Raw genomic sequence first — 25,815 nt, forward strand, 5'->3', positions numbered from 1 at the left:
GGGTCACCAAATCTAAATATTTTAGACTGATATGAAGAGCTACACATATTCACACACACAGCATGGTCATAAAAAGTTAACTAAAAGTTACCAAAATCTATTACTGCTCTTTATTCTTAAATATGTCTATTGTTCACCAAATTAATTTAATCTTTAATACTCCCATTCGGACATTTGGATGGACTTTTTTTTTAATTAATGTATTTGATGCATAAATAACAATCAGATAGATAAAACAGACCACAATGCAATAATGATGATATAGCAACCAATGGCACTCAGACGTCTAGTCTAAAAAAGATTGTTTATTGAAATAAATCAACCTGTTTTACAGCACCACTCATTTATTGCAGCTTTTTAACATTTAATGAACAGTGACCTCCAGGTCACCAATTTGACTGTCTGGCAAAATTGACAATGAATACAACATTTACAAATTAACAATAATAATAAATGTGCTTCCTGCTGAAGCCCCTGTTAGTCTGTTTATAGAAACTTGCTGTTGACCACAGTAACCTGGTTCTTTCAAAAACTTTCAAAATAATGAGCTTTGGTTAAGTGCTAATAGTCCAGTTCATATTATTTTTTATTTTATAGAGACATTGTGCAAAACAGGAACAGATTTGTATAAAGTCTTACAATTACCGCTGTTTTAAAGCATTAATTTGTTCAACTGTTATCAAATTCACAACGTAGTTGTTTATATGCTGATATGACCATGAAGTCTTACCGGTGCATCCATTTATACAAATGTAACATTTATAATACAATACATTCAGAGATCATTATTAATCATAGTTACTCTAATTGTCTGTAGCATGGACAGTAGCCTATTTTCTCATTCTACAATACTGTAAATGATAAAAAATATTTATTTACTCAAATATTTGACATAGATCACTGTTTTAGTTTAGTTTGTTGGCATTATTTAAACTTTTCTGAAATGATGGTACTTCGGCATCTTTTCTGATTTAATAATTTGAACGTTGAACTGAAATTGCATTATTTCTTGAATTAAACCTAAATTATAATTGTAGCACCATTTTCCATTTTCTACAACCAATTTAATACTGATTTATTGCCGGATATATTAAAATAGATATAATAAAATAATAACAAGTAATCTGTTAAATGATTACTGATATAGCTACACATGAAAAAGACACCCGTAGATGTTGTGCAATAACTCTGTTAAAATATGATACTGTTGTCTTTATATGTATTTATATGATACTGTCATTAATTTGTTTTTTAGATTGTAGATATAGATTTGTATTGATTTTAATATTACTAGTGCAATAACCTTTACCATGTTTGTCAAATAGCACCAGCCTCTGTAACAAAGTTAAAGATGGTCAGACACACAGGACACTCCAGTACTGGATCATAAAGATAAACCAAGGTTCCTCCTGAAGTACCATGTAAAACTGTTAAAAATATATTACAAAAAAAGAATAACAAGAAATTACATCTAATTTAATAGACACTGTTTCATAAATCCCTGCTGTCCATAGATTATCTCTGCTTAACCCTCTGACTTTGCCTTAATAAGGTAACCACTAAATGTGATGTAGGTGTCAAAGTCATCACTGAACACAGCGTTCTCTCTCTCGCCCTTATAGAGCCGAATCCACACCTGGTCGTCCCTCTCCAGCTCCAGCATGAGGCTCTGGCTCTGCATGATGGAGCGATCGCTGGGCTGAGCATACAAGATGGCCATCTCCTGCTCGTTCTTCATTAGATGCAGGTATGTTTCCTTTTGGTTCCAAGAGTGCGCATTCAGGCTGAAGAAATAAATGCCTGGGACGTAGCAAAAGAACTTGCCCGTGAACATGTTGAAGTGGCCGTACAAGTTGACAAACTCTGTGTCAAAGATCATGGTTTGGTAGTAATCGTTACTATGCAGTGCCTTCTTGCGGCCCACGGAGAAGGCAGCGTAGTAGGACTTACAGGGTTCTCCGGGAGCACCAATGCTGCCCTTGTTTCCCTTCATGCCATGGGGGCCTCGGGGTCCACTTTGCCCAGACTTGCCCATTTTCCCATAAGGTCCTCGCTCGCCAGTGTCTCCCTTCTCCCCTGTAAAGGAAGGAATGTAGTTGCAAATGGTGAAAAGTTCAATTTGGCTTAAAGTTTTTACTATGATCATTAAAAAGGCCTTTACATTCTTAATCTCTGATTTATCATGCCTTGCTTCCTGAAACTTCACGTTCTGGTCAATCTTTGTAGGGTGTTTTATTAAGCATCCACTAATTAAAAATTATGACTCTTAAATAGTCTTGTTTGTGTGGAGTGTTGTATAGAAGATGGCGCCAATCTCACAGCCATTACTCTTCTGTTGTTTGTGACAGTTTGGCCCATAAAGTCACTTTCTGTGGAGGTTTGCCCTTTTTGGTGCATGTTTTCCTGCCCACAGAAGCAGCCTGTGATTAACCAGACCTGACCTATATCATTCACAGACAGTGAGATATTTAGCTAAGACTAACGTTGACCCAAACAACTGTATACAGTCAAAATGAGTCAACAGATTATGTAAGTCGTTCTGTAAATGTAAGCTTTTGTACCACGATTATCCTTAAAATGAGAGAAGTTTACCACATGAGTTCAAAGGCAGAAAACATTTGAAGTAGATTTTTACATATTTTGTACCTTTTAGGATGGTGATGTTTATCTGTGGCACAATATTGTACTGTGGGTATGGACTGGCATACTGTGGGGCCTCCTCTGCAGGGTCACAGCACCGCCTGCACTCTGTTCCACTAGATTCACAAAGGGTTAGATAGATAGATAGATAGATAGATAGATAGATAGATAGATAGATAGATAGATAGATAGATAGATAGATAGATAGATAGATAGATAGATAGATAGATAGATAGATAGATAGATCATGGATAGATAGATAGATAGATCATGGAACATACCTGCCATCTCTGTAGTATTCTGGGGATCTCTGGTTTTCTCTGGGCTCATATGTGTCTTGGCCCACATCCCGGTATTGTGCAATATACGGCTCAACCCATTTGGCAAACACCACCATCAGTAATACCAGGCTCGAAACCAGCATCTGAGATGAAAATTACATCATTATTTGGATAGAGGTTTGGAAAGAATAATTATTTGGATAGAAGAATATACCAGAAAACTGGCATATTCTTTTATTTATTTTTTGGGTTAAAAACTAAAAAAAACTTTTATTCAGCAAAGACATATTGAGTTAATCAATTTGCGACTTAATTAATTTGCGACTTGAGTAATGGTTGCTGAATATTAAATTTTTTGCCATCACATGAATAAATTACATTTTAAAATATATTTCAATAGAAAACAGTTATTTTAAATTGTAAAAAAAAACTCATTCACATTATTATTTACATTATAATTTTACATTTTATTGTATTTGACTTAATTAATTTGCGACTTGAGTAATGGTTGCTGAATATTAAATTTTTTGCCATCACATGAATAAATTACATTTTAAAATATATTTCAATAGAAAACAGTTATTTTAAATTGTAAAAAAAAAACTCATTCACATTATTATTTACATTATAATTTTACATTTTATTGTATTTTTGATCAAATAAATGCAGCTTTGGTTAGCATAAGAGACTTCAAAAACATTAAAAAATCTTAATGACCCTAAACTTTTGAACAGTAGTGTATATATCTAAATTTCAATAACAATACAATTCAATTTAATCAGATAAAGAAAATATGATAACTGAACAAAAAAAGTAGTGTATATATCTAAATTTCAATAACAATACAATACAATTTAATCAGATAAAGAAAATATGATAACTTTAACATCGAGAGAGCTAAAAAAAAACATATTACTTAAAAAATAGTATGCAAGGACTTGATTTGAAATTTCTGAGCACAATCATTAATCTCTGCTCATTCATGCATCAGAAGTCACATAAATAGGCTTTTATGTACACAGTATCACATGTTTAGGCCTTGTGCTGTTGGATGGCCAGGGACATGATGGGAGCACTGTGTTATAACATGACAGTATCATTCTTGAGTCATGTTATGTATCAGCAACTGACCAGCTTTGAGATTCAGTCTGTTGCGTTTGGCTGATAACAACAACAAAATTGTTTTCAAATCAAATCTATGTAGAAATCCAACCATCATTGTGGAATTTCATAAACAACAATCAGGTGATGAAAGCTAATGAAAGGCTCCCACAACATTTTTTGTGATTAGAAATTCTCTGTGTTATAAGAAATCATGAAAATGTGGCCTGAAATGTTATGAAACCAATGACAAAGACGTCTTGGAATTTATTGTCCTATTTTAAACTGGCAATCACACTAAACCACTATTTCATATTTTTCCCCTTCTCATGACACCATGGCTCAGCCCTTTTGAAAGTGTTTCCAAACCATGAGGCAGAAAGGCATGTTACGATCAATGATGAGCAGAACGTATTACACTTAATGAAGGAAGACATGAGACAAAAATTCACTTAAACTTAAGAGTATTTAAGTCTTTTAAGGCCAGTTCTGTCTCAGTCCTTCCTTATTCTGTTGGTGTTGGTAGCTTTTCCAGTAACTTGTATAACAAGTAGCAGTATAGGGTAAATGCTTGTAGTTTTTTCGCACATATAATTCTATCTCGTATATAGCACTGGTAAGTGATTTAAATTCATTTTCAGGTTCATTCAGACAGTTCGTTTGAGTCTTTGCAGGGGCATTTATGTTTTTATTGTCATATTGAAATATCTAGTTAAATGCTGCTGTTCATAACTGTCTTTGATTCAGTTAAATACGGTAGGGTTTTTGCTGATTTTATTATTACATGTGATGTATCTGTTCAAGTTTAAGGCTGTCATTTTTGTCGCTGTGATGGTTTAATCCTGCACTAATATCAAGTAGCAGCTAACTACTTTTTAAATGGTTAGCTAAAGTGTTGAAGCAGTGGATTACATTTGATTTTCTATGCATATACAGTAATTACATTATCACAGGTCTTTATACACATGCATTTTAAACCTAATTGTGATTCCTTGCTTGCTAGCTGTCTTACAAGAAAATTTGTTTGCATTTTTCCCCATTTTCTGTGCTTGGGAACATACTGAAAAGAAATCCCACAAAGTTGAAAAAGAGCCGACATATATTTTGTGAGTTAGCTGCAGCTAAATGCTCAACTATTCAAAATACTTAACAACCCAGTCAAGGCCAGCATGAATTCCAAAAGCTAAATGTGGTGAGAGTCAAAACACATCTACTTATAAAAGATTACAAATACTGTGACCATCAACATTTTTCTATAAAAACAGTTCGTCCATAAGGAATGTAATCAGTATGATCATAGAAATTCCCAATCCATGGCTAAGTAGTTGTCTTTTTTGCACCATCAAGATGTGCAAGGTGTGTGTATACGTACATACACACACACACACATACTGTATACAATTTCTCATTGTGGAACAATTATGGTGAGATCAAAAATAAACAAAAAATAAATATTGATAGGGATATTTTATACACAATAGGTACAAGTAGCGATAAGTGCACTAAATATACACTGTAACTATGCCTGTTAGATTACAGGCTGTCATCATATTAGTTTTGTAGTGTCTAGCTGTGCAGTGTTGCAGCACTACAGAAAATGACACGCACTAAATAATTGCACAGTAGGTCACATAGTAGCATATAAACATGCCTGTGGTTTCATGGAGTGTGATCATTGATATTATTAAATAACCTTTTACAGAGAGTGTTTGGTATATGTTGATAGCATGGATAATCTAGTTATTATCCGTGTAAACATGTTTCATTCTTTATTTTTCAGTGTTTTTGAGCCGAGTATTACATATTTTGATATGGTCACTCACATGATCACCCAGCCCTCGAGCCATGCATCATGTTGACTGTGCAGAATCCAAACATGCCATAAAGTGTTTAAAACTATAGACTGCACATAATACTGAGATGAATAAGAATTTCTGGGTCCCACCACACTGTGTGACCCGTCTCAAATCATGAGGTTGAAGAATGAAGTGCTCTGTCCCACTGTTTAATAAACTCACTCAGACGAAGCCTGTGTTCTGAGTGTATCTGTGTGTTTTAGATCGATGTTTAATGCAAGAAGGGGTCAGATCACTCACTTCGGTCTGAAGTTCAAAGCCGTTTTAGGGTAGGGCTTTGAGGATGTGCACTTCTAATCCTCCATAAGCTTATGATGTGTTCACCTGGGTATCATCTGACCATCTTTTTTGCACTGCACATATACTTATGTGTCTATAGGAATGTTTGTGGTGTTTCAAAGCAGAGGCTTGGTAAAGGAAGTCAGATGTTATTTGATGCTATTAAATGCATATATGATATATTTAATTTTTTATTTTAGTTATTTACATATCTTTATATATCACATTTTTTTCATGGATTTTTCTTGTTTCATTTGACTTTTAGGCTTCAAGTAATTGGTAGTCAATTCGTCCAGAAGTCCTGTTTTATATTATTTCCCTTTTGCTTCTGTTTCCTTGATTATCCTTGTTTTCATGCTCAGCCATGTTTACAGTCCCACATCTGATATCCTGGCATTAGAATCCTTCCTGCGGATGTTGGGGTCTTGAGGTCATGTTTACATGTTCAGCACATCACTGAGTCCTCCTTTAGCTCAGGCCCAGTCTTCTTGGCTCAGCCAACATCTACCCTGACCTTTTTAAATGCATTACATAAGCAGAGAGTGTTTTTTCTCCCTTCGTCTCCAGGGAACACCACGCTCCAAATCATAAGCATCCAACCGCTATTTTTCAGAACATCTAAAAGTCCCTGAACCCTCTGTAGGTTTGAAACTATGAACGGCGAGCCAAGGGTAAAATGCATAATCATTTGACTGTTTCTTTAGTCATATACCATAACAAGATTTGGCCACTGAAGCCTTGTTGTACCAAAAGTGAAGTATCTCAGTCACATGAAATCACAGTTGACCCTATTTACTTTATAAATGCACATTGCTGGTTGTATTTTGAATTATTAATGGAAGCGTTTTATTTTACTTAACTTCTCAAACTTTAATCAAAATGGAATAACTTGCATTTTACTGTTTGAACAAAACTGGGGGTTTAGATCAAACAGATTCCAATTTCCGTTTAGTGCCACTAGTGATGCTTAAATTACACACTTCCCCTTTTTGAAATAATCATGATATTAATATACTTGTTAAACATCATAAAAGGAAATAATGTTGGTATCCTTCCACATTCCTAAACTGCAAACAGCCACTGAATGTGTCATAACAAATAGCCATTGTGTTATCACAACAGATCATAATAACTATTTACTAATCTGCGTTGTGCTTTTGTCATCCCTACACAATTCTGCAGGCATGCAGTGGCGTGTCTGATCTACGAAGTGTGGTTTTGGTGGATTTTCCCAGTGGAAAACAAGTGTGTGGTCTCGGGTCATTGATCCTGTTGAATCCAACATCAATAAAAGTCAACCAATTCTTTGTCCTTCTGCTTTGGTGTTTGGTTCTGGATCATATTGAAGGTGAGACCCACCAGGTGCACTATAACGCTTTTCTAAATTCTCCAGTCTGAGGTCAGGAGCTGAAGATAAACACTGGGGTAAATAAGGACTCTTTGGCTATAGAAATGATGTACTGTCTCCATTCTTGGGTTTGGGTGTGTGACCATACGCACCCCAGTGACCTACTTTCAACCACATACTGAATACTCTGTGTTTCTGTTACTAGTCATGCACAGCTGAAGCCCCCATATGCCAGGTTCAATCTACCATGTACCCTTTCCTACTGTAAATGCTGTTTTTCTCACATTCATAATCTTTCCAATTCTTTGCAGCTGTTTTGTAATATCAGTTCTTTAGAGGAAGTTGAACGAACCTCAGGGAATGAAAGTGACCATGGTCTATTAACCAGAAATAAACTTCTATCTTATTAAAGCAGCAATCTTCTTTGCCTTCTGAACTTTCAATTAGTTCCTCGAGTTCATACGGATGTTAGTGTTTTCAGAAAGGACAAGCACTTGAAACACAGCTGGTCAGTAATATGTAAGTAATTTGAGTGTAAAAGAGTAAACTCTTCCAGGTTTTTTTTTTTTTTTTTTGAAAGAATAACAAGCTCATACCAACCTTGTGGAAAGACAACAGCGGCCTCCCCAGTCCCCGGTGGGCATTTAGGTGAAGGAGTTCAAGAATTAAAGTGACAAATTATGGTTTCAATGTCTTATTGCCTTGACTTTATAAGCACAATTATGGGCTGCAATCAAACACAATAAAAATATACCATCAAATGCCAAGCTGAATGTAAGGAACTGTGTTTGAAATGGAATACTTGCCACTTACTGAATACTTGGTATACATTGTATAATGCATACTATTTTACTAAAATAATATTTGAAAACTTCTAAATAGCAGTATGCTACATTATCACATGAATTCATATTATGTAATGTATCCTGCTGAAATGGTGAGAGTATAATGTTAGTATGCTTTCCGAACTCAAGCATGGGAGTACTTGTGGGACGTTAGTCATGTGACTTCAAAGAAGAGTTTCCTCAAACTATTCATGCACAGAATCCTACACTACATAGTAATTTCTCAAGGGTTTAACATTGTTTAGAAATGCCATTATTTTTACTTTAAACTAGCAATAGACACCACTGGATTTGGTGTTGACATCAAAGCTCAAACATTATGTGTGGTTACTTTGAAGTCTGTGTGGCATAACACTGAGACCAGATTCGCCCTTGACCCATATAAGCCACTTTGTCTGAACTTAAAACATACACCATGGTTCAGTGAACTAGGCAAAAACATTCATCTTCAACTTATCTTTTGCAGCCCATTTTACTTCCACATTGGGACATATTTGAAAGTGGAAAAAAGGGTATTGTTGGACTTTTTATCTACTGTTGAACCATTCCCTGATAAACCACTGCTCGCTGCCAATAATATTTTAGGAGGGGCCATATACGTAACATTTTGCAAGAAAATCTGCTACACAACTTTTGTTATCTAGTTTGGAAAATTTGGTGGGGTTAAAAGGCAGTCTGGTGTAGCACTACTCTTGATCGTGTCATATTTCGACTCTGTCGCACTTGCAGGAGATGAGGCAATTTGAACTTGGCTTTGTGATGGCATGCCTCAAGAATTCCTGTCCTAGATTTGGTTCCTGAACCTTGTGGCAGTGCTAATCTTTCCATAGATAATTAAAAAAAGATTTATTTTTGTCTGCACGAAATGTACCATGATCATACATTGCCTATGATTTATTAGATAATCCTTAGGGGCAAGGTGGGATGCATCACTAGCAGAATGAATTACTTTGTAATATTAAAACCACATGAAACCCAGGGCGTTGTTACATTTAACCCAGCTGTGTCTTTTTGCTTTGCACCTGCTATTAAAATTTATATGTGTACATTTCTAAGCTTGTTTGACTTAACAATCATCTTGACATTGCAGCCATCTCTCAAAATAAAACACCTGCATCCCTAAACATTTATGTGAATGAGCAACCAACAACAGATAAAGTTAAATAATTTAACATGTCACACAAAAAATGTGAAAAACACATCAATCTGGCTGTTATTGTCCAAGCATGTTGTTTTGCACTAGGATTCCGTTTCATTGGCATCTGGAAAAAGTTTTCACATCATTGCACTTGCCATTATGTGTAACAATGCAATTTGTTTGAACAGTTTACATTTTAAAAAATTAAATGGCATGCAGTACTAGTGTAAATTTCTATCCTAATGTGTCCCCTACCTTAATTTTGGCAGGTCCAGACATGAGGGTCCACAGAAGCTCTGTTGGGCTGCACTGAGGATGCTTGCGTTGACTGGGCCGCACTGCTGTGTGTCTCTGAGAGTGTTATAGCCTGTCAGCGTTTTTAAGGCATCTCCCTCCTGCACTCCCAAACTCAGCATGCCATGAGGAGCCAGGAAAAAAATGCAGGAAAGGAGGAGAACGGAGGGAGAGAGAGAGAGAGAGAGAGAGAGAAAAGAGCAGCCACCACCTTGTTCCCAGACTTTTCGGACAAATGTTAAGTAGCTGCTGACAGTTCCAGAGAACCTTTTAAAGAACAAGATTAGCATTTTAATGACCCAAACATTTCAGATAATATTACAGGACTGTAAAAATAGCATTGTAGGCCTAATATATTGACAGCAAACTGAAATACACTGAAGATTATATGTAATATAACTTTGATTTGTTGACAGTTTGCTCATTTTAATTTGGTCTAGAATGCCTATATCATCAGTTAAAGCTGAACTTTAAGTCATTATGTTTGATAGGTCAGTATTTACTACCTACTGTATGAATCATTTAAAATGTGTAAATATAGAGGATAATTGGGCTAATATTGGCCTTTTTGTGGCTAAAGACAAAAAGCTAAACATTGTTCCAAGGCATTCAGTCACAGGCAATCACAAAATAATCTGACCATCTCTGTAATTTAGCCAGATTGGCTGTTTTGTGCCGTGAAGGGCAAAGCTGCAAATGCTTTTTTTCTTTGAAAACTTTTTTTTTCTTTTTCTTTTTTGTGTATTTTTAACTTATCCAATGTTAATTTTATTTGTTTAAAATATTTAATTTGTTACCAGTTTTGCAGAAACATTCATATGTAGGTACAATTTTTATTTGTCTACAAAATATTTATGTAATTTTAAGTATTCAAGCCTTCAACCTTCGGACCTTTAAAATAGTTTTTCAACATTAAGGGACACGTTTGTCAGCATTAGTATTTATATGTCTAACTTTTAGCTGATTGTGTACCATTTATAATGCTGGTTTAACAAAAGTTGATGTTAATGTTATTTATCAACTAACTTTATACTGATCAACTTTCAATCAAAAAGGGGAAAAAGGATGCTATTGAAATATTGTTTGTAATCAGATCCAGGCTCTCCATGCTTCCCATGTTTATAATCTCTGCAAAGTGCTTTTCTTCCCAATCACCCGACAAGACCATATGTTTAGGTTTATGTGCATGCCAAGTGGTTCAGTGGTAAACATGACTGAGGAAATTGCTGTCTTCTAAATTGTATATAAAGCAGTCTAAGCAAATGAGGGTCTTTACATGAGCACATAAGGATAAGGTCATCATTTGAAGGATTTTTCTTAGGACTGTGGATCTAGATATTGTCCTACATGTATTTTCATATTAAAACTAGGGCTGGTAAGCGATAGCATTTTTTAATCTAATTAATTACATGATGTGGCAATTAATTAATTGCACATCAAATTTGGCTGAGAAATTACTTCCCAAAGATCATTTAAAGTCATTTTTGTGTAAAGCATCAAACAGACATTGCAAAAAGTAGCTTCAGCAAGAAAAAAGTTTTTGATTCAACATAAAATGTATTACATATACTCTTTTGGACCATGAGGGTGAGTAAATGATGACATTTTCAGTTTTGGGTGGGTGAACTATACTTTCAATAATTACATCATGCAGAGAAATATTAAGCTTGTAAAATATGCTTAAAAAATAGCACAAAACTGACCTGTGTTGACTGTTTTTTTTTCCTGCTCAGTTTGCTTCTGCTGTTTATATCAATGAACACTAGATGTCCTCATTAGCAAATAAATCTTGCTACAAACAAAAACACTTCTGTCCACGATCATTAAATAAGGATCTGTAGAGTTGCTTCTCTAAACAAGGCAAATATTAAATCGTTTTGATTTGTTTATTATTTGTGGTCACTACATAATTACCATACACCCATTTACTTTAAAATGTGTTAAATAATAATAATAATAAAAAAATATGGCTTTTTATTACCTTGGAAGTCTGATTTTTTTTTTTTTACTCTTTATATTGTTATCAATATTTTATATAGTTTTTAATATTTATGTCATATTTGTTATTATATCTTACCGTAACTATTTGTAATTTATTTTTAGGCGAGTACACAGTAGAGATCACGTTCATTTAAACTAGACCTTTAATCATATAAAAATATCAGGTATTATAAAATCAGATCAGTTTTTTTAGTTACTCCGAGGTGAGCGTTGAAGAACACGTGCAAGACCCACGCAATCTGCTGGAAAGTGTTACAGCCATGTGACCGTGTCCTGATTGGATCCTGTGTGACCAATCGAAAGAGCTCCGCCAATCAGCGAGAGGGTGGGCGTGACCAGGACCCTGCAAACACTTGAGAGGGTACAAGATGTTACTGTCCCACTGCCTTGATTATACTAGGAAGCGTTTTCCTCATCGTGCTTCAGGGGCCCGGTCAATGGACAGACATAAGAGCAGATGGAGCACGAATTACAGAGATGACGCGTTGTTTTAAGATTTTAAGCCTAGTGTTTTTCCAAAGTGTTTACGATTTGAAATTGTAGGTCTGTTGTTGGACCGAAGTATGCGAAACCAAATATCAGTTTTCTATTTTTATATTATATTTCTTCTTATTATTTCTATTTATGTTACTATTATTTTGTTTTATTATCCTTTTAAAACCAGTAATAAGCAATCGAATTGTTATTTGTGTTTACAGCGTCTATAACTTTAGTAACATTAAACATGGACGTTGAGCAATTGAAATACACACTAAGAAATGCACACCCCTGGTCAATGTAAATGTGACCAAATAGATAGTAACTGTTAGTGTAACTTTAAAGAATTCATGTTTGAACGGCTCGCTAATGCACATCACTGAAAACATCTATCTGGGACGAACGTATGTCCAATATATAATAAATTAATTGTTGTTCTATCTCTGGACAGTTAGTGTATGGCAAGCCGAGCCAGCGGTTCTCCCACGTGACCGTGACGAGCGAGGCGTTGCCAAGTGGAAGTGACGTCACGGCGCTACGTTCGCGTTCGCCACTGAAGATACTAGTACGAGGCCTGCGACGGGGGTCCGCTGTTAAAATCCACCGCCATCTTCCTTATCCTTGGGGATAACGATGACCAAACCGACAAGAGCATAATCTACAGACTCTAAGCTTTCGCCTGATCACAATATTGGGATATTTCGGACTTAAATGTATTAGAAAAGGAATGGTGAAAAGTGAACTCCGTCGGAAGAATCCGAATTCTCCTCAGGGATTCGGGGGGGTTGGGGTCGCGTAAAGATATATAGGATCGCAACAGTTAAACAACGCGGGAAAAATTTTAAGGTAAACACGAATTTAAAGGCGTTTTATAGAAATTAGCTGAAATACAATCAAGGGACTCGTTCGAGAGACACCAATAAACACAGCGATGGAGCTACGAGTTGGAAACAGATACAGACTGGGTAGAAAAATTGGAAGTGGATCATTTGGAGACATTTATCTGGGTAAGTATAGACTTAAACACACGTATACACTCTTGTCATAAAGCTGTCAATAATATAGCACGGCTAACGAGCTGTTTTGTTTCACATATCTGTCAGGTGTAACTGTCAGTGTCGTTTTTCCAAAGATTGACTCGTTATAGTCTGCTTATGAGGTCCGTTTTCTCGGTTCTCGGTTTTATAACCATGTCAAGAACGTATTTCAGGCCACAAGTGGTTTATTGACGTTGCAGAGTATATAAACTTTACGTCCCGTTTGGAACAACACTCCAGGAGGTCATAAGTGACCATAAAAATGTGCTTTTTACATTAGACTCAGATGTCAGTGGTATAAGATAGAATACAACACTTGCTGTAAATTGATGTGTGATTTCACGGAGCCTGTGAACAGGAGTTTCCAAACGGGTCCTCCCTTGTGTATAATTCTGAATGAATCTTACCTGTCCATACAGGTTTCACTGAAAGCGTGAACCACCCAAAAGGCCAAACCTGGCACGTTGAATCACCCTATGACGGACATTCAACCAAGCCTGGCTGATGCTTTTGCAGTCTATTACAAGTCAGATCATGCTATCAAGGCTCATGATTCATGCAGTCTCATTTTTCTGAACAAGAACGTATTTCAGGCCACAAGTGGTTTATTGACGTTGCAGAGTATATAAACTTTACGTCCCGTTTGGAACAACACTCCAGGAGGTCATAAGTGACCATAAAAATATGTGCTTTTTACATTAGACTCAGATGTCAGTGGTATAAGATAGAATACAACACTTGCTGTAAATTGATGTGTGATTTCACGGAGCCTGTGAACAGGAGTTTCCAAACGGGTCCTCCCTTGTGTATAATTCTGAATGAATCTTACCTGTCCATACAGGTTTCACTGAAAGCGTGAACCACCCAAAAGGCCAAACCTGGCACGTTGAATCACCCTATGACGGACATTCAACCAAGCCTGGCTGATGCTTTTGCAGTCTATTACAAGTCAGATCATGCTATCAAGGCTCATGATTCATGCAGTCTCATTTTTCTGATCACAGGGTCATGGTGCCTTTTGGGGAAACAATTTTGATTGATGAAGCTGTCCTGAAGCAACACAGTCAGGAACCAGAAAACTCTTTATTTACATGCTAGATGGCCTTCATGGTTGAGAGCATCAGTATCACACCAGGATGTCGTAGATCATTTGAGTATCTACGGTTGACATTTAGAGATTGTATTGATGGCTATAGAGAGCCATTGTTTTGTATTGCAATACAAGGCACCAAAGTAGGTCATTGTTTTTCGTTTATACTCTTAACAGTTTATACTCTTAACTTTAGTAGTACTCTTAATCACCTTAGCATTTCATTTTCCACTCAAGACTGTGATTAAATGTACTTGTGTAGAGCAAGATGTGACGTTCATCTCTTATTCAGAAGACATTAAAGGAAGTTTTGCAGCTGCTGGCCTTAATTCTTCTCGCTGTGGTCTCCTCATTAACAGGGCTCCTCTCACATGGATTGAAACCTGTGGACAGAATGTTGAATTGAATCAAAGCTCATCCAAACATCAGGCTCAAATGCAATCAGCTTCCTTTATTTTGACAGAGAAGCACTGTTGGCAAGGGGACTTTGATCATCATAGTGTTAAAGTGTGGTGGGGAGACCTTTATCCCGAAGCTTTTCAGCTGAGATGGGATTGTTTCAGTCTGTCTGTGTGTGAGAACAGGGCTTGGTGGGTGTGGTGTGTAAACTCCATCTGCTCAGTTGTGTTTCATAACTGCACCCAATCTTTGGTACATCAACATAATTAAATGCTTTTTTGATTTAATGCCTAAATGTCAGGTGTGATTCTGAGGCAGTGCTATTGGAAGATCTTCAGCACATGACTGTGTGAGAAATACATTGAAATCATCTGCCGTATCATTAGCATTAGAGGCTCAGAAGATCAAACCCAACCAGCTTTGACTCATTGCATCATGTTACACTGCTTACTGCCCTTACAAATCATCCGACAGTCAGCGTAAATGCAACACCTCTTCCTTTTTCTCAGGATTCCGTAATATTTGCGTCACGGGAGGCCTCAGGTGTGTGAATCACCCAGGACTGTCCCACTCCTCTACAATTCTGGCACCTTTACATCAGCTTTTATGTAACCTCGGAGTGTTTGGTTTGGATTAATGATGTGGTGATGTTTGTAGGTTTGGACAGGATGCCACTTCTGTAACCTCCCTTCATCTTTCGACACCAAAAATGGAGATCTCATTTAGCTATCGGGCTGCAGTTTGCATTTTAGCACCTTATCAGATGTTTGACATCTGTTTTTCATGTGAGTTTCGAGCACATGGAGTTTCATGTCCATATCCAATATGGGCCCATCAAGAGTCAGCTGTTGGATAGGCACTTTTTTTTTTTTTTTTGGGGTGAGCTCTTGCATAACACTGCCTTATTTTTTGTTTTCTTTATTATTGCAGTAGAGCTGATCTGTAGCCACCGCAGAACCATTGTTGTTTACGTTGTTCATTGGCACATATAGGCTTGGACCTGCTCCCCATTTGAATGTTTTTCTCGTTTGATCTAAATGTAGTCATGGGGTACTGACTGTTTGCGCTCTTTGACTGTGTGTCTAATTTGCTGATTAAGTTCTGCGTAGACCTGACTTGCATGAGTTTCTTTGCTATCAGCTGAGATGAACATTATCCTATGCTTGTTTGTTTTTTAAATATCTCAGAAACCAGCAAAACAAGTCCTTGAGTTTCTGTTCAGACAACAGTGGGTAGCAGTTTCAGTTTCAAAACTGATTTGTTTTGCTCATTGGACACAAATTAAGATTTTGCAGAATGTCCAGAGTACAATTTTTTTTCTCCACACAAAAAAGAGCATTATAAAAAGTATTCATATCATATGACCTTGTGCAATATATTCCAAATCTAAACCAATTATATTCCCAATTAGGGATTCACCGAATGTTCGGCAACCGAAATTATTCGGCCGAAAATAGCAAAAAAATAAAGCGAAAAGACAGAATAAATTGTACCGAACAATGATGCGACGCGATCAAATAGCAACCAGCGCAGAGTGAGAGGCGCGCATTCTTTATAATGCAGCACACATGTCAGCAGTGTGGAAGCATTTAAAACTGTCCGAGAAAGACTGCATAGTACCCCCATAGTACTGCAGCGCATGTCTTCGATGAAAAGAGGAAGGGGTTATTGTACGATGATTAAAAGCGCGAAATGGCATTAAACAATTAGTAAATAATCTGCAGAACGTTGTTTTCTAATACACGCACGCATTGCATGTATTCTGACAGCGCTGCACGAGCTCGCTGCGCTATCTGCTCGTTAACCAGGGTTCAAAGTCCAAAGCCCGAGGAAAGTCTGCGCTGATACAGTGTTACTCGTCAGTTGCTCAGTCACATTTTAATGAATTTTTACATGGCATGTGACAATGCGATACGTACGACGTATTCATAATGAGACTCATTTATGAATCTGCTGTAAACATAAAAAAGCATTGAGGTCTTCCTGCGCCTTTCCGCCAAAATAAAAGTTGAGGAAAAAGCAAGAACTCTTATCAACATTCATAAATGTTAGTATTGTAATTTTACTGTTGTTCTGTGAAATACAATAAAAAGTAAGACGAATTTGAATTCTGAGACATGTTGTTTGATAAATTCCCTTTCATGACTGAATTCACAGTTTTCGTCTGTGTTATACATAATATAATAGCCAAGATGCTTTGTACCAGGCAGGTCCTTTGGGATAAAGATAAGAATTCTTTAAAAAAACAAAACAAATTTGCATTGACTGTCTTGGAGAAAGGTTCGGACTTATGGATCGTTGTATAATGACTGAATTTGCTGAAATAAATTAATGCTTTTGTTCAGCAAGGATGCATTAAATTGATCAAACTTTTGAACAGTAGTGTATGCACAAATTATAAAGGTCAATTAATTATGATCTGCAGTCATGTCAGTTTGTTGGAGATTCAGGCTGTGTTCTGACCTCATTCACTGTTTTAATGGTTCTGTTCCTTCTCTGTTTCTCGCTCTGCCCTAGGCACAGACATTTCAGTTGGAGAGGAAGTGGCCATCAAACTGGAATGTGTGAAGACAAAGCACCCACAGCTCCACATTGAGAGCAAGATATACAAGATGATGCAGGGTGGAGGTAATGAGAAAAGGGTTTTGATTCATCTGTAAATAAGGGTTTGTGGGGCTCAATAAATCAGTGTAATCAATGAAATAATTCATACTTGCCAACAAGCATCTATTGGGTTTCCAGGCTGTGTATTTAGGTGTTTTGTGTGCTCACTTTGCAGTTGGCATTCCCACTATAAAGTGGTGTGGTGCAGAAGGAGATTATAACGTGATGGTGATGGAGTTGCTCGGCCCCAGTCTGGAGGATCTCTTCAATTTCTGCTCCAGGAAGTTCAGCCTGAAGACTGTCCTGCTGTTGGCTGATCAGATGGTATGATACAAAATCATGTTGACGAGTAAAAAATTGTTTGCTGCAGAAGTACAACTTTTAATGTTTTGTTTTTTTTTGTAAACCTTGCATTCCTCAGATTAGCCGCATTGAGTACATCCACTCCAAGAACTTCATTCACAGAGATGTGAAGCCTGATAACTTTCTGATGGGCTTGGGAAAGAAAGGCAACCTGGTCTACATCATTGACTTTGGTCTGGCCAAGAAATACCGTGATGCACGAACACACCAGCACATTCCCTATCGTGAGAACAAGAACCTGACGGGCACTGCGCGTTACGCATCCATCAACACACATCTTGGCATTGGTAAAAAGCACAAATTCTTTTCAGTTAGTTTGTAAATTTGACATGTGTGTGTGAGAGACACCCAGACCTGGGATGATTAAAAAAATTGTCATGCATTAAGCTAAAAGACTATATATAATTGTTCTTATTACTTTTGTTCTTGTTATTATTTTTATTATGTATGTTTTTGTAAATTTGTACATTTATTAATAAATGTTTTAATTATATATATATATATATATATATATATATATAATTTTCAAACAACTGTTAATATAATTGTTTTGAAATGATATATATGACTGAATTGTGAAATTAAAGTGTTTCCCCTTGCCATGAATATAGCCACTGCTGCTGACATGGCATTAAATCATAAATAAATAAATGTGATCCAGATTTCTTGTCATAGACAGTGCTGCTCTGCCAAGGGCTGCACGACAATTAATGAATTTATTGTCATATGATTTATTTATTTACATTTAATTAGTATTTTAGCACGTTAACATTCGTACAAATATCAATTCATATTTAATTTACCTCATCTAGTTTCCTGGTTAATTGTATCTAACAAATCATATAAATTAACACACTTTCTCTACATTGTAAAACAAGAAGCTTCTCTCAAAAGCTAAACCTGTGAGATTCCTAATATTAACAACAACAATTCCAACTTTTTATTAATGTTTTTCCTATTAAAACAACAAAAAATACTTTGTATTGTGACAGATGTTTCATAAGTGCACCAATTCCGCAACCACATCAGAGACCCATGTTTAGATTTAATTAGTTTGATAGATTTAGTTGTAGCAAATAGCATGAATGGCCATGTGAAGGAACACAGACTGGTTGTATTACACTTTCATTTGAGCAGAATATCTCAGTGGAGATCTCTAAACTCATACATGTTTACTGGTGTTTTCAGATCAGCAGTGTTTTTGTTCCTCAGAGAGAGTGCATGCATAAAGTGCATGCAAGTATTACACTGGACAGAAAATGTATTCATTTTAACAAAAACTTTGATATCTGGAAACCCCAAGCATGAAAGCAGGTGGAAAGCTTGTTACAAATGTAAGATAATGCCAAAGGATAAAAAATACTTTCAGGATAAATAACAAGTGGCCAAATATCACAGATGATTATGCTTAATTAATAAAGAGAAGCAGTAATCGCCATCACAATTAAAATTCGATTTATTGTCCAGCCCTAGCGACAGCTTTAGCTGTACTGATCATTTGACAAGCTTTCGTGATTCATTTTTCTTTCCCATTTCTCTACTGGCTCTGTATGACATCAGCTCATGCTCAAGGGGATGCGTGTATATTTTTAGCATTTCCCAGAAGAGATTGATTTGTGCACGTGTGTTTGCAGCAATATAAATGCTCATTCATGAATCATAGAGTAGCAGTCATCCTTTCATGCTCCATGTAAGCATCTATAATTCTATGTGCGTGTCTCTACAGAGCAGTCTCGGCGGGATGACCTGGAGTCTCTCGGTTATGTGCTGATGTACTTCAACTTGGGCTCTCTGCCTTGGCAAGGACTGAAAGCCGCCACCAAGAGACAAAAGTATGAGCGTATCAGTGAAAAGAAGATGTCTACCCCCATTGAAGTTCTCTGCAAGGGCTACCCATGTATGTTCAAAGCCTTGTGTAATTTGTAACATTTTGTAAATGTTAATCAGGCTTAGTCTTTGAAATTATGTCTACAATCCTGTATTGTAATACGGCTGTTTGTTTTGTGTCCCACAGCTGAATTTGCTACGTACCTCAACTTTTGCCGATCACTGCGATTTGATGACAAGCCAGACTATTCGTACTTGAGGCAACTCTTCAGGAATCTGTTCCACAGACAGGGCTTTTCCTATGATTACGTGTTTGACTGGAACATGCTCAAATTTGTAAGTACATGTCTGGATGGTCTTCGTTCTTTAGAGTGTGATAAATTAAACTTGTGTTGCTTGTTGTAGTTTGTTCATTAGTGATATATGAGACTTAAACTGTTATTGATTTGGTATGATTATGATGTTGTGCAGAGGTACAACATTGTGTGTGTGTAGATGGTAGTTGCATTTCTGAGTTTTTAAATATTACACCACATAAATCCACTTTTGTAATCCTTAATAGGATTAAAGTATTTGTTTGCAGCCATAATTGAAATAGGCAAAACGAAGATCACAGGCAAAGCAGCAAAATATCATATCAGTATCATCCAAACATTTCTAAATCATTCATCTCTATTTCTAGTGTTCATGTCACTCACTTGATTGCTTACATTGACTGCAATAATCTGACTTTTGACTATTCTGAATTGTCATCATATACACATGATTTTCCAGTTATTATAACTTCTAATTGTTAATCAAGGCATTATATTATAGTTTGTCACATTATTGAAGAAATTAAGAGCTTTTTTTTTTATATATATAAAATTGTTGAAAAATGTCTCTTATGCTCACCTGCTGCATTTAATAAAGTAAAAACAGTAATATTGTAAAGTGTTATTACTATTTAAAGTAACTGTTTTGTCATTTTAATATGCATTTTAAAATTTAATTTATTACTGTGATGGCAGAGATGAATTTAATCAGTCATCGTTACTCTGTAGTGTTCAGTGTCACATGATTCTTCAGTAATAATTCTAATAAGCTGATTTGCGAAGTAATATTTCTTATCAATCTAGATTTGTTTTTTTTTTATTGGTGGGATATGTACTAGAGTATTTGAATCAATTGTGTCAAGTCTCCTGTGTGCATCAAGTAGCACTATTTGCTTCAGTGTTTCATTATTTAGCATTTCCCCTTTCTCAGGGCGCCAACCGTACAGCAGAGGAGGTGGAACGTGAGAGGAGAGAGCGAGACGAGCGGATGAGGCACAGCAGGAATCCTGCAGCTCGAGGGATCCCAGCAGCCTCAGGCAGACCCCGCCCCACACAGGACGGAGCTCCTCCCACACCCCTCACCCCCACCTCTCACACAGGTAAACAGTCTGTCACTTACCTCTCAGGTACTTGAAAGACTACAAGGAGTCATCTCATGCTTCTCACTATCTCACAGCAAACACATCCTCACCGAGACCGGTCACTGGCATGGAGCGCGAACGGAAGGTCAGCATGCGGCTTCATCGTGGCGCCCCAGTGAACGTGTCGTCCTCAGACCTGACGGGGAGACAAGACACTTCCCGCATGTCCACTTCACAGGTATAATGCAGACCCTGCTCATTCAAGCCTTAAGCAGAGCAATAATAAACTGCATTACAAAAGAAGTATCTGAATGAGCTGTTTTGATAATTGCTTACCGAAAGAGGTTTTACTCTGTCAGAACGAATAGTTCAGTGCCTCTGGCTTTGAATGGTTACACTAGGAATTCTTATTTCTACACATAAATTGTTCACAAAAATAAATACCTGATGAAATATTAGTACATCTTTTATTGCTTGCAGTAATTGACCTTTTGATTCTCATGATCTCTTTTAGAGTTTCTGACTGGTGACATTTAACTTAAAATTGAATCTGCTTATTAGATAGTTGAAAAGCCTTTTCTAGGAGCCTGTTGACCTAACGTTTGTGTTTCTGGGAAAAGTCATTTCAGCAGCATTTTTTTTTTCAATATGACAGACAGTAGGCATTGTATGATTATGAGTTGGTGTGAGCAGTGTGTCAGTGCACATGTGATTGTGTTTATGGGGGTGGAAGGCTGTAATGTTCTCTCTCTTCACCTCAGAATAGCATTCCCTTCGATCACCACGGCAAGTAGTTGATCGTCACATCCTTGTGTGAAGGCAGGTGCACCAGGTGAGTTTGATTAGCTTGTGGTAACTGCACATTGCCTTGTTTTCTACCAACTGGGTGACTCTCATGTGAACTGTCATACACTTTTAAAATAAAGGTTCTAAAAGGGGGTTTTGCATCTCTGAATAGTTCTTTTTAAAAAAAAAAAAAATTAAAAATTCTTAGTGTGAAGAACATTTTAATAATCTGAAGAGCCTTTTACTACTAAAAACAAAATGCAGAGGAAGAGTTCCTTGGATATTAAAGGTTCTTCCTGGAATTATAGATTATGGAATTATATACATGGAATTATATATATATTTTTTTAAATAGTGTATTTCAAAATAAAAACAAGTTTCACAATCTTTAAGATGTTAAAACTAAGAATTTTCATTGTGCATTCTGTGATTTTTCATTAATTGACATTTAAATGCTCCTCCCCAGTTACCAATTATCTATTATTATGTGAGAAATTTTGCGAGTTTAATTTAATTGAAAAAGTGAAAGTTACATTTTCTTTACTGTAATATAAACTGAGAATTGTATTTGTGAAAGTTATGTTGTAAAGAATCCTGTATATATGTATGTGTGTGTGTGTGTGTGTGTATATACAGTGGGGAAAAAAGGTATTTAGTCAGCCACCAATTGTGCAAGTTCTCCCACTTAAAAAGATGAGAGAGGCCTGACATACATACATACATACAGTGTATATATACTGGTCAAAAACCAAGACTGTTTCTTTGATCAGAAATACATTGAAAACACCAATATTGTGAAATATTACATTTTGAAATTGCTATATATTGTGTATACAATTTATTCATGTGATGGCAAAGCAGAATTTTCCATCAGTCACGACTCCAGTCTTCAGTGTCACGTGATCCTTCAAAACCATTCTAATTTGGTACTCAAGAAAAACATTTATTCTGAATGTTAAAAACAGTGGAAACTGATGCATTTTTTTTTTTTCAAAATATAAATCTTTTGTAATGGTGTGGAAGTCTTTACTGTCACTTTTAATCAATTTAATGTATCCTTGCTTGTGTTGAGTTTTTTTTGTTTTTTTTAAATCACTGAATACCCACCCAATATGCACACACATTTGATTACTAATATTAAAACCATTTTATCATTTATATCTTAATTTTGGCTTATTAGATATAGCATTTTCCCTTTCTCAGGGCACTGAATACCCACCCAATATGCACACACATTTGATTACTAATATTAAAACCATTTTATCATTTATATCTTAATTTTGGCTTAAAATATGACCCAGACAGTTTTGTGAGATTCATTGTTATAAAATTCATCATTCTGAAAGTCTTTTTAAAAGACTCTCTTGGTCTGTGGCAGTTGTCATTTATTGGGTGTCTCTTTCTCTTGTTGCTGTTTACAGATTGTCTCCATGTCCCAGAAGCCTCCACTTTGCAATATGGAGCACGATGGGCAACCTAACTACACACAGCTGATTGACCACTCTCCACCATCAGCTAATAGATAGGGTGTCAGTCTCTTTCTTCTATTGACCAAACCAAAATGGTGTAGAACCAACCTGACCTCTTTGCTTACAGGCGCTCTCTCCTATTCTTCTTATCTCATTTCCTCATATTTTCTCCCCCACTCTCTTTAAATGTTCTCGTGGACATGAGAGCTACAGCCTGTTGGGAATTCACACCAATGGGTTGACCAATCAGAGACTGGACCAGCCAGCCACACCATTGTCATCTCCTGCTTCCTTCCTTCACAGTTCCACTCTTACACATTCAGTGCTGCACAACTTTCTCTGGTTCAGGCTCCTCGCGATTGAGGCTAATGTATCGTCTGTGGGTTTAAATGGGTCTTTTTGTTTCTTTGTATACTGAATTTTCTTCTGTATTTTAACCTGGGCAACAGATGAGTCCGTCTGGTGGCGTTATGGGTTTACTTGGTTTTTTTTATTTACTCTATATTTATTTTTTAATATACATTTTAATAACCCTCTGTAGCTGGTTCCTTTCCCACGGTGAAGCTGGTGGTATAGAGTGGACTGACCACAAAGGGGCCAGAATCTCAGCATACATCGCTCATAGCAAACTGACTCCACAGCGTGGTTTTCACTCGTACATGTCCTCACAGAGGGACCCTATGAACCTCGCCTGTTTGTCTGCTATATTGATCTCTTTAACTGTACAATACTGCCTCAACCATTATTTTGTCTCTTCTGTTTCTAAGCTGTGAAATAACTAAAATAATCGTGTAAATGTTTCAATGCAACTCCTTAGAAAGACTATGAAATGACCACAGATGGTTTGAGTCTGAAAGTTATCGGCAGTTATTTTTATCCACACTTTCATAGAGCCACAACAATGAAGTGCCAGACTTTGGGGGTTTTGTGCGTTCTGAACTTGAACTTTGACTCTTGAGGGTGATGTTTTGATTCATGGAGATCGTGCTTAGAACTGCAACATGTGTCTTCTGAAAAGGTTGGTTATGCTTTGCTGCAAGTTTGTGTTCTGATGGTTCAGATGGTGTTTTGGAAGTGAAAAATTATTTGTTGGAGATATCGATTTTTGAAAGAAGGTTGAAAGACTGAAACAAATCAAAGTCTTGCTTTGATGTTTTAGTGATTTTCCCCTTTTATGAAATATTCCAGCACATATGTGGTTTTTCTAATGCACCTTGAAAGCTGGTCTGGTCATCTTGTTCCCCTGTCATCTGTAGGGGACATTGGCAACTTACTGGATAAAATTTTTCATCTGATTCTCCCCCATTTTGAAGCCCATGGCTGCTTTGGGCTCCACATACTTCTGTGGAAGTCATGCCAATTTGTCATTCCTGTAAGAATTTGTATTACCACCGTATGTGTGTATTTTAAACAGTGTAAATAAATGAATTACTTGTACTTGTGGTTGCAATTTTTTTTTATTTTATCAGTAAATAATTAGTGGGGCAAGTTGTTTTGTGCTGCTGTCATAAAATTCTGTTTATATGTGCATAGGGTATAGGCAATTAAATATAGTTGGTTTTGCTTATTCACCATTAAGATTTTATTACTTTTGAAAACATGTCCTGTTTTCTAGAAAGAACTGGGTTGTGTAGTTCATGCCAGTATCAGAGTTACTGCCATTGATACCTCAGGCAGTATAGTAACCCACTATTCCTGTCACTGTGAATTTCTCATGATAGCGTTCTCCAGTAGGCTTGGAGCTTCATCTTTCTTTCCTCTATGCTAAACCCACTATCCTACTGCCATTTTTTGTTTCTAGCTACAATCTACTATCTATTTTTCATACTCTTCTCTTCACATGCATCTGTAATCAATATTTTGTCTCCTATGCATCTAATACCATAGTTGCACTGAAACATCCAAAATTGCTTTGTCTCATCATAGATAATACAATGTGCTATGTTTTGTTGCTCTGCTTAAGTCTGAGAAAAATCAAGTACTTTAACCACTCTACATTAACTCAGTCATTCTTGAGACGTGGGACAAAACAGGTCCAGCAAGGGTAACTGCTATTAGATTTAAAAATAAAAATATTTTCAATTTTTAATGTCACGAGGGATTAATAATAGAATGTATTTAACACAATTATCACCTTCAATTAAATTTTCTCATTATACCAAATCTATGTTTCTTAATGTCCTCTCACTACGTCTAAAATAGTGTGTCCTCAGAGAAGGGTTCAATCATTCATATGCAATAAAATGGATAAAAATGTTTTTTTAATGATGACAAAGAGCTTGTTTGATCAAAAGCAACACTTAATATCTCCTATCAAAGGAAGGTTGTTTTTTAATGACATGCATGCTTAAGATTTTAAAGTAAAATCAGGGAATATCAGGGGCAGCTGTCACTCTAAAGGACCCCCTTGCCACAGTTCACCTCTGCAGAGTACATCAGTTGTCAGACAGGCTCTGCTAAGTTTTATAGTTTTAGAATATTTTAAATCCTAATGTTAATATTTCCTGTGTCACAGCCATGATGTCAACACCATCTTCCAATTTCTGAGGAAATTATTTGAAATATTTAGATAATTGTATTCTCC

General features: G+C 36.4%; 3 protein-coding genes across 4 annotated transcripts in view; 1 reads left to right on the forward strand and 2 right to left on the reverse strand.

Annotated features, from left to right (window-relative positions):
- Positions 1–339: 339 nt before the first annotated feature.
- Positions 340–9,906, reverse strand: LOC107566571 (complement C1q tumor necrosis factor-related protein 1-like). The gene is made up of 4 exons (XM_016252051.1): positions 9,744–9,906; positions 2,922–3,064; positions 2,647–2,756; positions 340–2,076 (listed from the first exon to the last, which is right to left on the reverse strand). The coding sequence occupies exons 1-4, from the start codon at positions 9,765–9,767 to the stop codon at positions 1,526–1,528; spliced, it is 828 nt and encodes a 275-aa protein (XP_016107537.1). The 5' UTR covers positions 9,768–9,906; the 3' UTR covers positions 340–1,525.
- Positions 9,907–12,745: 2,839 nt separating this feature from the next.
- Positions 12,746–24,645, forward strand: csnk1db (casein kinase 1, delta b). The gene is made up of 10 exons (XM_016252084.1): positions 12,746–13,267; positions 17,304–17,414; positions 17,566–17,714; positions 17,812–18,040; positions 19,480–19,650; positions 19,768–19,916; positions 20,826–20,994; positions 21,072–21,214; positions 21,738–21,808; positions 23,184–24,645. The coding sequence occupies exons 1-9, from the start codon at positions 13,192–13,194 to the stop codon at positions 21,768–21,770; spliced, it is 1,230 nt and encodes a 409-aa protein (XP_016107570.1). The 5' UTR covers positions 12,746–13,191; the 3' UTR covers positions 21,771–21,808; positions 23,184–24,645.
- Positions 24,646–24,691: 46 nt separating this feature from the next.
- Positions 24,692–25,815, reverse strand: part of LOC107566576 (monocarboxylate transporter 4-like) — a 12,043-nt gene continuing 10,919 nt past the window's right edge. For both annotated transcript variants that reach the window (XM_016252073.1, XM_016252064.1), the window contains exon 6: positions 24,692–25,232. The gene's annotated coding sequence lies outside the window, so the exon portion shown is untranslated. The remainder of the gene's footprint in view (positions 25,233–25,815) is intronic.

This window comes from Sinocyclocheilus grahami, unplaced genomic scaffold, assembly GCF_001515645.1.
Source record: "Sinocyclocheilus grahami isolate Dianchi unplaced genomic scaffold, SAMN03320097.WGS_v1.1 scaffold26.1, whole genome shotgun sequence".
Classification (NCBI taxonomy): Eukaryota; Metazoa; Chordata; class Actinopteri; order Cypriniformes; family Cyprinidae; genus Sinocyclocheilus; species Sinocyclocheilus grahami.

Bases quoted from the DNA above. Each gene is read 5' to 3' on its own strand.
- LOC107566571 (XM_016252051.1), bottom strand. From the start codon at position 9,767: ATGTCTGGACCTGCCAAAATTAAG. The intron at 3,065-9,743 runs GTAGGGGACACA...TTTTCATCTCAG, and splicing joins CTGGACCTGCCAAAATTAAG to ATGCTGGTTTCGAGCCTGGT. The intron at 2,077-2,646 runs GTACAAAATATG...CTTCCTTTACAG, and splicing joins AAACATCACCATCCTAAAAG to GGGAGAAGGGAGACACTGGC.
- csnk1db (XM_016252084.1), top strand. From the start codon at position 13,192: ATGGAGCTACGAGTTGGAAACAGATACAGACTGGGTAGAAAAATTGGA. The intron at 13,268-17,303 runs GTAAGTATAGAC...GCTCTGCCCTAG, and splicing joins ATTTGGAGACATTTATCTGG to GCACAGACATTTCAGTTGGA. The intron at 19,651-19,767 runs GTATGTTCAAAG...TGTGTCCCACAG, and splicing joins TCTCTGCAAGGGCTACCCAT to CTGAATTTGCTACGTACCTC.